The 12577-nt window shown below is 37.0% G+C and overlaps 1 protein-coding gene, 1 non-coding gene and 1 pseudogene across 4 annotated transcripts in view; 1 reads left to right on the forward strand and 2 right to left on the reverse strand.

Annotated features, from left to right (window-relative positions):
* Positions 1-12577, reverse strand: part of CCAR1 (cell division cycle and apoptosis regulator 1) — a 67832-nt gene that overhangs the window by 22128 nt on the left and 33127 nt on the right. For all 3 annotated transcript variants that reach the window (XM_059170083.1, XM_059170081.1, XM_059170082.1), the window contains 6 exons: positions 11515-11740; positions 10808-10921; positions 10112-10278; positions 9165-9375; positions 8264-8347; positions 6666-6851 (listed from right to left, as the gene is read on the reverse strand). In XM_059170083.1, coding sequence (XP_059026066.1) covers positions 6666-6851; positions 8264-8347; positions 9165-9375; positions 10112-10278; positions 10808-10921; positions 11515-11740 — 988 coding nt within the window. The remainder of the gene's footprint in view (positions 1-6665; positions 6852-8263; positions 8348-9164; positions 9376-10111; positions 10279-10807; positions 10922-11514; positions 11741-12577) is intronic.
* LOC131831013 (U6 spliceosomal RNA) lies at positions 2625-2724 on the forward strand (annotated as a pseudogene).
* On the reverse strand, positions 10410-10474 carry LOC131831044 (small nucleolar RNA SNORD98). Its single transcript, XR_009353559.1, has one exon. It is a non-coding gene; the product is annotated as a small nucleolar RNA SNORD98 (small nucleolar RNA).

Raw genomic sequence — 12577 nt, forward strand, 5'->3', positions numbered from 1 at the left:
GACATGGGAGGAAAAAGTCCCCAACAGTGACAGAAGGGCAAGAGAGACTGAAATCTTAGAAAGCAAACCACGATACTTTGGGGTTTTTTTTTTTTAAACATTTTATTTACTTTGGGGGGGGGGTGCCACAAGCTGGAGAGGGGGAGGTGCAGAGGGAGAAGCAGACTCCCAGGCTGAGCAGGGAGCCTGATGCAGAACTCGATCCCAGGGCCACGGGATCATGACCTGGGCCGAAGGCAGACACTTAAGTGAATGAGCCACCCAGGCACCTGCAAACCACCACAATTTTAAACAGAGTAAGAAAACAACATAATATAAATCTTTTTTTTTTTTTAAGATTTTTATTTATTTGACAGAGATCACAAGTAGGCAGAGAGGCAGGCAGAGCGAAAGGGAAGCAGGCTCCTCGCTGAGAGAGCCTGATGCAGGGCTCGATCCCAGGACCCTGGGATCATGACCTGATCCGAAGGCAGAGGCTTTAACCCACTGAGCCACCAGGCGCCTCCAGATTAGAGATCTTTATGAAGTTCAGAAAAAGTGATCTTAAGAAACCTCTTTTTTTTTTTTTTAAGGTTTATTTATTTGAGAGAGTGAGTGTGTGAGTACATGCAGGCTCTCCCCCTGAGCACGGAGCTCAAAAGGGGGCTCAATATCATGACCCCAAGGTCAGATGACCTAACCTGAAACCAAAAGTTGGTCCCTTATTTGAGCCACCCAGGCGCCCCTTAAACAACCTCTTCTAAAAAAATGTTAGGAAAACTAAATTCGCCTTAAAACGAGCAAAAGAAAGTATTGAGGTCAAGTCCTATAGAAAGTTACTATTTAAAAAAGGAGAACAAGGAGAATCACATCCCTACAGACAATGAAAGTGGGCCAGAAAAACAGGCACAGAGAAAAATCTTAACTATTGTAAAACATACTGAAATAGATTAAGATCTTACAAGATATGAAAGAATATAAATAAGAATTTTATTTTATTTTTTTAATATTTTATTTGAGAGCGCAAGAAAGAGAGAGAGCACAAGCGGGGTGAGGGGCAGAGGTAGAAGCAGGTTCTCTGCTGAGCAGGGAGCCTAACATGGGGCTTGATCTCAGGAATCCAGGATCCTGACCTGAACTGAACGCACTTAACCAAATAAGCCACCCATACACCCCAAGACAATATAAATAAGAATTTTAAAACTAAAGAAGAGGTGACAGACCATACAAAACAATTACAGGGAGCCATCCAGGTGCCCTAAAAACATGCTTGTAGATAGCTTTTTTCTTTTTAAGATTTTATTTATTTATTTTGACAGGCAGAGATCACAAATAGGCAGAGAGGCAGAGGGGGTAAGCAGGCTCCCTGCTGAGCAGACAGCCCGATGCAGGGCTTGATCCCAGGACCCTGGGATCATCACCTGAGCAGAAGGCAGAGGCTTTAACCCACTGAGCCACCCAGGCACCCCTAGATGACAGTTTTATTCACAACACCCAAAAGTTGAAAACAACTCAAGTGTCCATCAACAGATTAACAGATAAACAAAATGTAGTATATATATGCAATGGAATATTATTCAGCCATAAAGAGAAATGAAGTTCTGGGACGCCTGGGTGGCTCAGTCGGTAAGCATTTGCATTCAACTTGGGTCATGATCCCAGGGTCCTGGGATTGAGCCCTGCTTCGCCCTCTCCATCTGCTTGTGTCCCTCTCTAGCTGTTTCTGTCAAATAAACTAAACAAAACAAAAAATGAAGTACTGATTCATGCTACAACACGGATGAACTCTGAAAACATTATGCTAAGTGAGGGAGACCAGACACAAAGGTGCAAATACTGTATGACTCCACTTCATGAGGTAAATTCAGAGACAGAAAGCAAAACAGAGGTTATAGGGTATGGCAGAAGATAAATATGGGGACTTACTGTTTATTAAATATTTAAAATAATTAAAATAATAAGTAGAGTTACCCTCCAGAATAAAGTTCTTGATGTATAAAGTAGGGATAGTTTCACAACACTGTAAATGTACTTAATGCCACTGAACTGTACACTAAAAATAGTATATAGTTATTTTTATTTATGTGTATTTTACCACAAAAAAATCTGTTAGAGAAACTTTGCTTGAAAAAAAGGGATCTAGGGCATCTGGGTGGCTCAGTCTTTAAGCATCTGCCTTAGGCTCAAGTCATGATCCTAGGGTTCTGGGATCCAGCCCCGATTTGGGCTCCCTGCTCAACAGGAAGCCTGCTTCTCCCTCTCCCACTCCCCCTGCTTGTGTTCTTTCTGTGTCTCTCGCTGCCAAATAAATAAATAAATAAATAAATAAATAAATACTTTTACAAAGAAAAAAATAAATAAAAAACCAAAAGGCTTTGAGAGAGAGAAAGCACAAGCAGGGGAAGGAATTGAGGAAAAGGTAGAAGCAGGCTCCTGGCTGAGCAGCGAACCCAATGTGGGCCTCAATCCTAAGACCCTGGGATGATGAACTGACAGCGACTTAAAGGCAGATGCTCACCTGAGTTAGCCACCAAGGCACGCCCCATAACGTTGTTTAAAAACAAACGGGTAACCATCAGAAGATGATAGGGAACCGATACCAATTCAATACCCTGAAAGCTGCATAAAGTAAATGAAAACAATCCTTGCTTCAGTAACACATATAATAAAATTAGAGTAACATGGAGAAGATTAGCATGGGCCTTGCACAAGGATGACTCAATTAAGAAGACGGGGCGCCTGGGTGGCTCAGTTGGTTAAGTGTCTGCCTTCAGCTTGGGTTGTGATTCCAGAGTCCTGGGATTGAGCCCTGCATCAGGTCCCTTGCTCAGCAGAGAGCCTGCCTCTCCCCCCTGCTTGTGATGTCTCTTTCTAACTCTCTCAGATAAATACAATCATAAATAAATAAATAAATAAAAAGGATGGCTGGTTGGCTGAGTCATTAGGTATCTGCCTTTAGCTCATGTCATGATCCCAGGGTCCTGGGATAGAGCACTGTGTCAGGCCCCTTGCGCAGCGGGAAACCTGCTTCTTCCTCTCCCACTCCCCCTGCTTGTGTTCCCTCTCTTGCTGTCTCTGTCAAATAAATAAAATCTTTAGAACAAATATTAAAAAAAAAAAAAGAAAAAAAGAAAAGAATCAAGCATTGATCCTGCCCTCTTTTGTATAAACTTACAGAGGTAAACAATACCACTAGGTAACCAAACAGAAGATGAGGAAAATATGTGAAAAGAAAATGGTAAGAATTATCACCATTTTTCAACCCCAGTGGCTGCTAACAACAAAATGTGAAAATCAGCTTTTTTCTGCCTTCTCTATCTACTCTTTTTGAACAATTCAATGCTAAAGCAACTCCTCCAAGCAAAGCAGGTGTCTACACAGGCGATGGAAGCTGCCCAGTTACCAGATATTAAAATCCAAATAGAGCAAGGGCATCCATATAAAGACAATACAGGGTAGGCAATCAGACCAACATAGAGTAAAGAGGGTATCCAGAAAGGAGAGGGAATGCAACAGACAAGTAAGTAAATAGATTATTATTAAGTACAATGGAAGCTATGTCTCTCATTACTGGACAAGGAATTAGATATATAGAAAGAGAGAAACTGGGGCATCTGGGTGGCTCAGTGGGTTAAGCCTCTGCGTTCAGCTCAGGTCATGATCTCAGGGTCCTGGGATCGAGCCCCCACATCGGGCTCTCTGCACAGCAGGGAGCCTGCTTCCCTTTCTCTCTGCCTGCCTCTCTGCGTACTTGTGATCTCTCTCTCTGTCAAATAAATGAATAAAATCTTAAAAAAAAAAAAAAGGGAAGAAAGGGAGAAACTGAAATGAACTCTGGTGTTGGGAACAGAATTGGAGATACTAGTATAAACTTAAAACGTTCAATACACACAATATATGCTAACAAGTACAGATGTAAACACATATATATGTATAAACATAATTATAAACAAATATATATCTGTACCATAGCTCTGTTCACTGACAAGGGTTGCCAGCAGCACAACAATGATACCAATGAGTATATCTTGGCTTCTAAATATTATTACCTTTCTTCACTAAAAAGTATCAGGATTTCCTGGGAAAATGGCTGATTTCAGAGCCAGGGCAGGGATAGTACTCAGTGAAACTGCAACACTGCTTTGTGCTATAAAATAATTAAGTCCTCAAAATATGATGGAGAGCATGCCAAAGGACACAGAAGCCAACTCAAAAGGGCTCCCACTGGCCAAGTGCGACAATTTCACTGTCAAGATAAATATTTATAATCTAATGAATAAGAAATCACAAATCAATGCACCTCTGAATAACAAGGCAATTCTACATGATCACAAAAATACTATCACGGGGCGCCTGGGTGGCTCAGTGGGTTAAAGCCTCTGCCTTTGGCTCAGGTCGTGATCCCAGGTGTCTGGGATCGAGCCCCCCAATCGGACTCTCTGCTCAGCAGGGAGCCGGCTTCCTCCTCTCTCTCTGCCTGCCTCTCTGCCTACTTGTGATCTCTGTGAAATAAATAAATAAAATCTTAAAAAAACAAACAAAAATACCCACTATCACATCCAGGAAATTAAGCCCTGCTTCAGTATTATCTAATATCACATCCATATCCATAACCAAGTATATCCAATTATTCCCAAACTACTCTTTATGGCTTTATGCCTCACTGAACTTTGACAGACAGAGATCACAAGTAGGCAGAGAGGCAGGCAGAGAGAAAAGGGGGAAGCAGGCTCCCTGCTGAGCAGAGAGTCCGATGCAGGGGCTCGATCCTAGGAACCTGGGATCACGACCTGAGCCAAAGGCAGAGACTTTAACCCACTGAGCCACCCAGGTGCCTCTAAACTCTTTTAACGTAAAACATTTTTCTTTTGTCTCTCACTATATAGACATTTTTTTTCAAGAGTTCAGACAAGCTGTTCTGTAGAATTTTGCAAATTCTAAATTTATCTGATGGTTCGTTCACAATTAGATAAAGGTAAACATTTTTGGCAAGATACTTCATAAAATGATGTATACTCCACAATGCATCACATTACGAAAAACATTAGTTTCTCCAATTACTGGTATTCTAACATGTTTCTTGTATTCCTATATTTCAAATTCAAAAAGAAATGACAGGCTTCTGCATCCAGGAATTACCTTAATTATCCAGAGGACAAGATGGCTTGAATCTATAGTCTCAGAGCCTTAAGGACTGAAGTACAATCAAACAGAGCTGTAGAAGCAGCAAAATTCTAGGACAAGCATTTCACTAGAACTCAAATCTCTGAACCTAATGCCTCAATCAAATTTTCTCTCATTTTCTATATCTAAGATATACAAATAATTTAAGTAAACTCTATGCTCAATGTGGTGCTTGAACCCATCACCCTGAGATCAAGAGTCTCATGCTCTAATTACTGAGCCAGCCAGGTGCCCCAAAAATATGAATAATTTATTTTCATTTTTAAAAGGAAAGATTAAAAATACATGACTTGGAAACAACTCAAATGTCTCTCAAGTGGAAAACCAATAAACTGTGATACATTGATACTACGGAATATTATTAAGCAACAAAAAGGAACAAATTAGTGGGCACCTGGCTGGCTGTCAATTGGGCAACCAACTCTTGATTTTGCTTCAGGTCCCGGTCTCAGGGTCGTGGGATAGGGCCCTAATACGCTCTGTGCTCAGCGTGGTGTCTGCTTAGAATACTCTCCCTCTTCCTTTTACTCTCTTTACTTTATTCCCCCACTGAGCTAATAAATAAAAGCTTAAAAAAAAAAAAAAAAAAGTAGAGATATATACAACAAAATGGGTGAATCTCTTAATATATTATGCTAAGCTGAAGAGGTCAGACTCAATATACATACAGTTCTATTTCCATGCTATACTAGAATAGGCAAAACTACATGGAACAGGTCAGTGGCTCTGAGAGGCTGGTCTGGGAGGCAGAAGGTACACACGGAGAGAGGAAAGGGCTTACAGAGGGACACAGAGGATTTTTAGGGGGTGGCAGACCTGTTTTATATCTTTTTTTTTTTTTTTTTTTTTTTTTTTTTTTTTTTTTTAAGATTTTATTTATTTATTTGACAGAGAGAAATCACAAGTAGACGGAGAGGCAGGCAGAGAGAGAGAGAGAGGGAAGCAGGCTCCCCGCCGAGCAGAGAGCCCGATGCGGGACTCGATCCCAGGAGCCTGAGATCATGACCTGAGCCGAAGGCAGCGGCTCAACCCACTGAGCCACCCAGGCGCCCCTTATATCTTTTTTTTTTAAAAGATTTTATTATTTGACAGAGATCACAAGCAGGAAGAGAGAGAGTAGGAGGCAGGCTCCCTGCTGAGCAAAGAGCCCAGTGCGGGGCTTGATCCCAGGACCCTGGGATCATGACCTGAGCTGAAGGCAGAGGCTTTAATACACTGAGCCACCCAGGCGTCCCCTGTTTTATATCTTAATTGTGGTGGTGGTTATGAAACTATATGCATTTGTCAAACTTGCCAAACTGGTTGAATCTTAAGAGTTATGTGGTTATAACTTAAAAAAAAGATTTATTTTAGAAAGAAGAGCAAGCAACCAGGGGAAAGGGGACACTATAGTTTTATCTTAATAAAAGTATACACACAGACATATTTCAAGAACTCCTAAAAAAAAAAAAAAAAAAAAAAAAAAGAACTCCTTATAAACCAATATATTTAATAGCATATACCTCTTTATCATCTTCAGATTTCCTATCATCCTCCTCTTCCTCTTCTTTTTCCGATTTTTCTAATTCCTTTTGTTCTTCTTTTTGTTCTTCTACTTTAAGCTGTTTTGTCAATCGGGCTATTAACTGGGATTTTAATCCTTTAGAACTAAGAGCTCGACTTTCTAATTCTTTTCGGAGATCATTTACCTAAATATACAGAACATAAAAACACAGAAAAATAAAATGGGATACTGAAATAGGGAATAAACTATGTGCTTATCTTTTGTGTGGTTTTTAAAAATTGTGAAAAATACACTTGTACACCTCAGAACACGTTTATGAAAAGGCAAACTGATAGAATATTTTTCAAAAATAATTTATAACCTGTTTTAAAATGTTTTAAAAAAATTAATGCTCTTTGACACAGAAATTCTAATGTATATCAATTTACCCTTACGACATATTCTGAACACTGTGTGAGAAAAAAAAGAAAATGAAAAACCAAACCTCCACATATTTCATGTAACAGTCCCTTCCTCAAAAATGTGAAGAATCTAAATATCCAATAAAACATCATAATACCACATCAACTAGATGGGAGGAATACAGAACACTGAAAAATAATTACATGGGAAACACCAACCTTAACTGAAAAGGATGAGATTTCCAATATTTTAAACGTGATCAGAACCAACCAACCAATCACAAAGCTTATACACATAAAAAAATAATAGAAAAAATGCATTAAAATTTTAACAGAGGTTGTGTTTGAGTTATAGGTTTGAGTAACTTTTATCTTTTATTATTCTATGTAGGTACCAGTTTTTAAAATACATTATATTTATAATCAAAAGAAATATATGAGTTTTAAAATAAGAAATTTAACAGCAAAGCCATCAGTTTGATATCCTAGGATACAGACTTAATCTTCCTATGATATATACTCTCTACTTATTAAAAAAAGCAAAAAAAAACTAGTCTCATAAAAAGGAAGAAAATCAGTCTTTTGCTGATAACAGAAGTTTAAAAAAGGGTCAGCTTTTATGTGTTAAAAATAACAGTCTGCAAAATGTTGTGCTCTTCTATGTAGAATGTACATGCATAGAATTTTATGGATCTACATTCACATTATAAGCCCAGAAATGAAAAAGTACAGAATGATAATAGGTCCAAAGACATTGGGGGCCAAAGAAAAACTAGTACAGCTTAACCAATGCTTTTCAAAAAAGGCTTTTAAATCACTCCTTCCCAGTTCAGATGTGTATCAATCTACTTTTTAAATATTATTTCAAAAATTAAAATAATCTCGATAATCCTTCTCCTGTTTCTTCCCTTATCCTTGAATTTAAACTACTTAAGTGCAGAAATTCTACCTACTTGGTCAGTAGTCAAATAAAAAAATGTTACTCACACTACAGATACTTGTATATTACATTTGACAGATACTGACTGAACTGATTTATGAACTCAACCTTTAATTATACACACACATAAATACAATATGGAATATATATATAAAATCAGTGGACTTCATTTTTAATGGTTTATGATAAAACATTGATCCCATTCTCTATTCTTGCCAGAGATTTCACATTAAATACCATTAATTTCAAAGTTACCTTCATTGTCTTTGGATCAAGTTTAGACCAATGGGTAGGAGTGGAAATTTCTTTCGCTTCACCATCATCTTTCTCTTCTTCATCCTGATATACAAAGTTAAGAACATAATTACTATTCTGAAACCTTAAAATAAAGGTAATTTATTTTTAAAAGTCTGTTGCTGATCTGTGCAAGGTCACAAATGTTTCAGATTGTCTTCTCCTAAAGTTATTATTTAGGCAAGTCCACGTACATACATTCTACCACTTTTAACTGATCACAAAGACACTCATCAGCCAATCAAAGCCAGATCTGTGAAACACAAAAGGGTGATAAATTACAACACAAAGGATATCAGGGATGCACAAACACTGCCGGTCTCCACTAACCACACAGTGTGTGATCTTGCCCCAATTTTCAAGCCACCCAAAGTTAAGACTGATTTAGTCAGACCTTTCAAATGTACCAAAGACGATGCCACATAGCCTGAAATGCCAAATCTCTCAGACTTGTGGTTGTCCAATTTCAAATATCCATGACTAGAACTGATGACCGTGAAAGAGAAAATTTTTTAAATTTTAGAAAATGGCAAAATGTTTAAAATGGCTTAATACTGAATCTTGCTCAACAACTGGTCCCAGATTCCAGCAACTAGACCTATGATAAAAACAAAATTCTGTGCAATTTAAGCACAACTTATTTTCCTTTGAGGTCTCAGCACTCTTAAAGTTAGCATACTAGACAGATTTTTTTTTAAAAGAAAAGAAAATAAAACTATACTGCTGAAAGCTGGATTACCAGTCGCTGTTACCAGTTATGTTCCTCCGTGTGTGTTTGTTATGTAGTGTGTGGTGTGCATTTGTGCCTGTGTTCCTGTGCCTGTGAGAAGCGGAAATAGAAAAAGGGATTAGCGTTCAGTGCCTGTTCTCCATCAGCCTCCTTGCGTTCACCCTGAAGCTTCTCGACCAGCTGCTGCTTGTATCCTCGGGAGAGGGTTTCCCACTCTGAGCGGGTGGGAAGGCAATGCCAAACATCCGGGAAAAATAAAACCACTGTCTCCACATGAGCTGGAACTGTACGCCCCTTGTGGGTCTCCTCAGGGCGATGGTAGCGAATCTCTGCAAAACGGTACCTGTTGCAAGGGAAGAAGCATGTTGGAAAAAAAATTCTAAAATACATTTTAAAGACCCTAGTTCACTTGTAGCACATCAAGTAAAGAAATTTTGCTGCAAGGACTTGAGGTTGGTCTAAAGAAAAAAAAATTATAGAAGCCATAGTTCCTCTTTTGGTACATTTGTACAATATTTTATGGTTAAAAGAATATGTTCCCCAAGGCATTTTCAAGTTTGATTATAGAGCTACCCATATTTTAGAGAATACCTGAAGAAGCTGGATAGCTGTTCAGATTTCATGTGCTAAAAAAAGAATATTCTTAATTAAGTCACAAGAAATACACTAAAATACAAAAGACAAATAAGCCTCAAGAGAAAATATGGCTGAACAAAAATAATCAGCAACTACATCATTTTATAACAAAAGAATTATAATGAAATGAAGTTCTCTCTTGACGATCTTCTCCAGCTATGCATGAAATGAAAAATATTTTCAACATACATCCAACTTCCGAAGTAAAGCATAACAAAACATTTAAATAATTTTCAGTTTATTTTGATTAGTTCTTAATCCTTTTCCCCTCCCAAACATTTTTGGCACCAAATAAACTTTTGCTACAAATGGGGATTTTCCTTTGAGATTACCTGCACGATCAAGACTGCTAAAATAAGGGGGAAGGGGAGGCTGACAGATAAGAACATCTATATAAACTATGAAAAAAAACATTTCTAATCAAGAAATGAATTGGTACTTACCATTGTGTGCATACACTTAGATCAATGCCTGTCAAAGCCTTACAACAACGAATAGCAGTCTTAATCAACACAGAGGGGTCTTTTTCTGGGTCTGGTCCATCCAACGAAGGAGACCAGTGACCTCCAATGGCCATGGCTTCATCCTTGCCTTTCATGCCCACTAAAAACTAATTCAAAACAAAGAATCATTTACATGTATTATGCAATCTGTCAAATTACAGATAAAATACTTGAAAAGGAAAGGTACAAACCTTTCCAATATCATTTTTACTACCTCTGGTATCTGTCAGTCAAGGAAGAGTTCAGTTCATCGTGTTCCACACTGCATTTCAGCAATGGAATAGGATTTACACATCATAACTCATCCTTCTAAAATATTTCTTCAGATAAAGAATTCTTTAAAGAAACAAGCTATAGTTCACACCTTAAAGGAATCCAAAGATATACTAATTCCATTACCACTAAAATTATACTATGCTACAATATAAAACACCAAAATGACAGCTGAACTAGTGATGTACAAATAAGCTATAGCCATAATCTGCAATGAAAAAATCTGTATCATTAAATTTTGAGTGCCTTAATACAAAAATTAGTTGTTAATAAAAGTGTAGTATTTTTAATTATATATACATATACAGTTAGAACTAAGCAAAGCAAATATACACCTGGCGTTAAAATAATGTGTCATTTTACCTTAACAAGTCTAGCAGGATGTTGAAATCCATCTCGAAGTTCTTGTGGGTCTTCAGCAAGAGCACATGACTTATGATACAAATCTTCCATACTAGGACTAGCCATCAGCATTACCTATTATAGTCAAATAATTCAATCCTGTCAAAAGTCTAAAGTAATGTAAAAAAATGAGAAGCACTACTAATTATCCTTACATAATAGATATCCAAAATTTTTTTGTAAAATGCAACAGCAGAAATGGTATTAGATATACTATATAGTGATAGAGTTTCAACTTCTCAAGAAATGCTTTTTGATTAACATTCTAAAATAGCCAAAAACTATCCAACCATAAGCAATATACTAAATGTCACCCTGAAGACTAATATACAGGGTATTTACCAACATGACATTTTTTTTTTTCACCAACAGTACATTTTATCTGATGCTACCAGAAGTCATAGAACATCCCAAAATGCTCAATAAAATCGACTTCATCTTCACGTTTATGGGTTTCAAAATGTTAAAACAATAACCATGAATTTCACAGCTTAAGAGATAAGACAAAGAGGTTAAATTAAATTACTTAAATAACCAAAACAGAAATCAGGCAGAAAAAAAAAAAAGCTATTTAGGTCTTAAACTCAACCACTTTCAGGAGATAAATTCCACACTCTTAATATGAATAACTGCTCAGATGTTTTAGCTACATTTCACAGAATACAAACCTTTGCACTGTATAAATGGTCAGCATCTGGTGGATCAAGAATAGCCATATTTTTTTCTAAGGACTCTACTTCTCTGTGCATTACATAGAAATTGCAGTAATTTCCCAGCTGAAATGGTCTTGACAAAGGGAAAGCATCCACCCATGTAAACTGAGCATCAAAAAAGTCACTAGGTATATATAAATTCTGATAACGGCGCCTTAGTTCCATCATGTCACAACTAGGACTGAAAAACAGACATAAGTAAGTGAATAAATAGCCTTAATATCAAAGATTATATAAACATTCACTCCATTCCACATTTAAATATATAACCTAACATGATTTAAAGCCAGCTGAGACTGGTCAAGGGTCAATTATTAATGAGCTACAGATCTGCAAAGAGCCATGAAACCTTACTTGCAAATTTATCTACTTACAGCTTTAAATAAATAACTGGTACCTAAGTGTTACCTTCATTTCTTTGCTTTTTGTGTGTAGCTTGAAATACATTAGAGACCCTCTGAAATAACTTCAACACGAGCTCCAGAGAAGATATGAATAAAAAGCAGTTCTACCTCTGCTGAAACTATGAATTTTTTAGAAAATTACAATTCATATAGAATGGATACAAAGAAGGGAGAAGACTGGTATACCATATGATGAGTATTCTTCAATCCGGTTCATACAATATAAACAAATAAAACTTACTTTTATTTTTATAATAAGATCCTGTATCAAGCATATTTATATTACATTCAAAATTAAGCATAAAAATCCACATGAAAGCTAAATCTAAATGTTTTTTAATTATCTAACACCTCCATAACGCTCTCTCTGTTAATGATTACGATCCATACCTGATTGTTTATTACGTAAAAAGAACAAGTTTCTTGCTTTTAAATCTGGCATATTGATTTTTTTAAAGGATGCTTTTCTTTTTCCTAAGAGGCAGAGCTTTTAAAGGAAAGAAACTCAAAGGTAAATCAATCTGGTAAAAGAAAAAAAGGATTTCTATTAAAAGCATAACAAAAGTGGAAAACAACAATTTGTAAGATGAAAATATAACCACTTGCCTTTTTTA

This window comes from Mustela lutreola, chromosome 4, assembly GCF_030435805.1.
Source record: "Mustela lutreola isolate mMusLut2 chromosome 4, mMusLut2.pri, whole genome shotgun sequence".
Lineage (NCBI taxonomy): Eukaryota > Metazoa > Chordata > Mammalia > Carnivora > Mustelidae > Mustela > Mustela lutreola.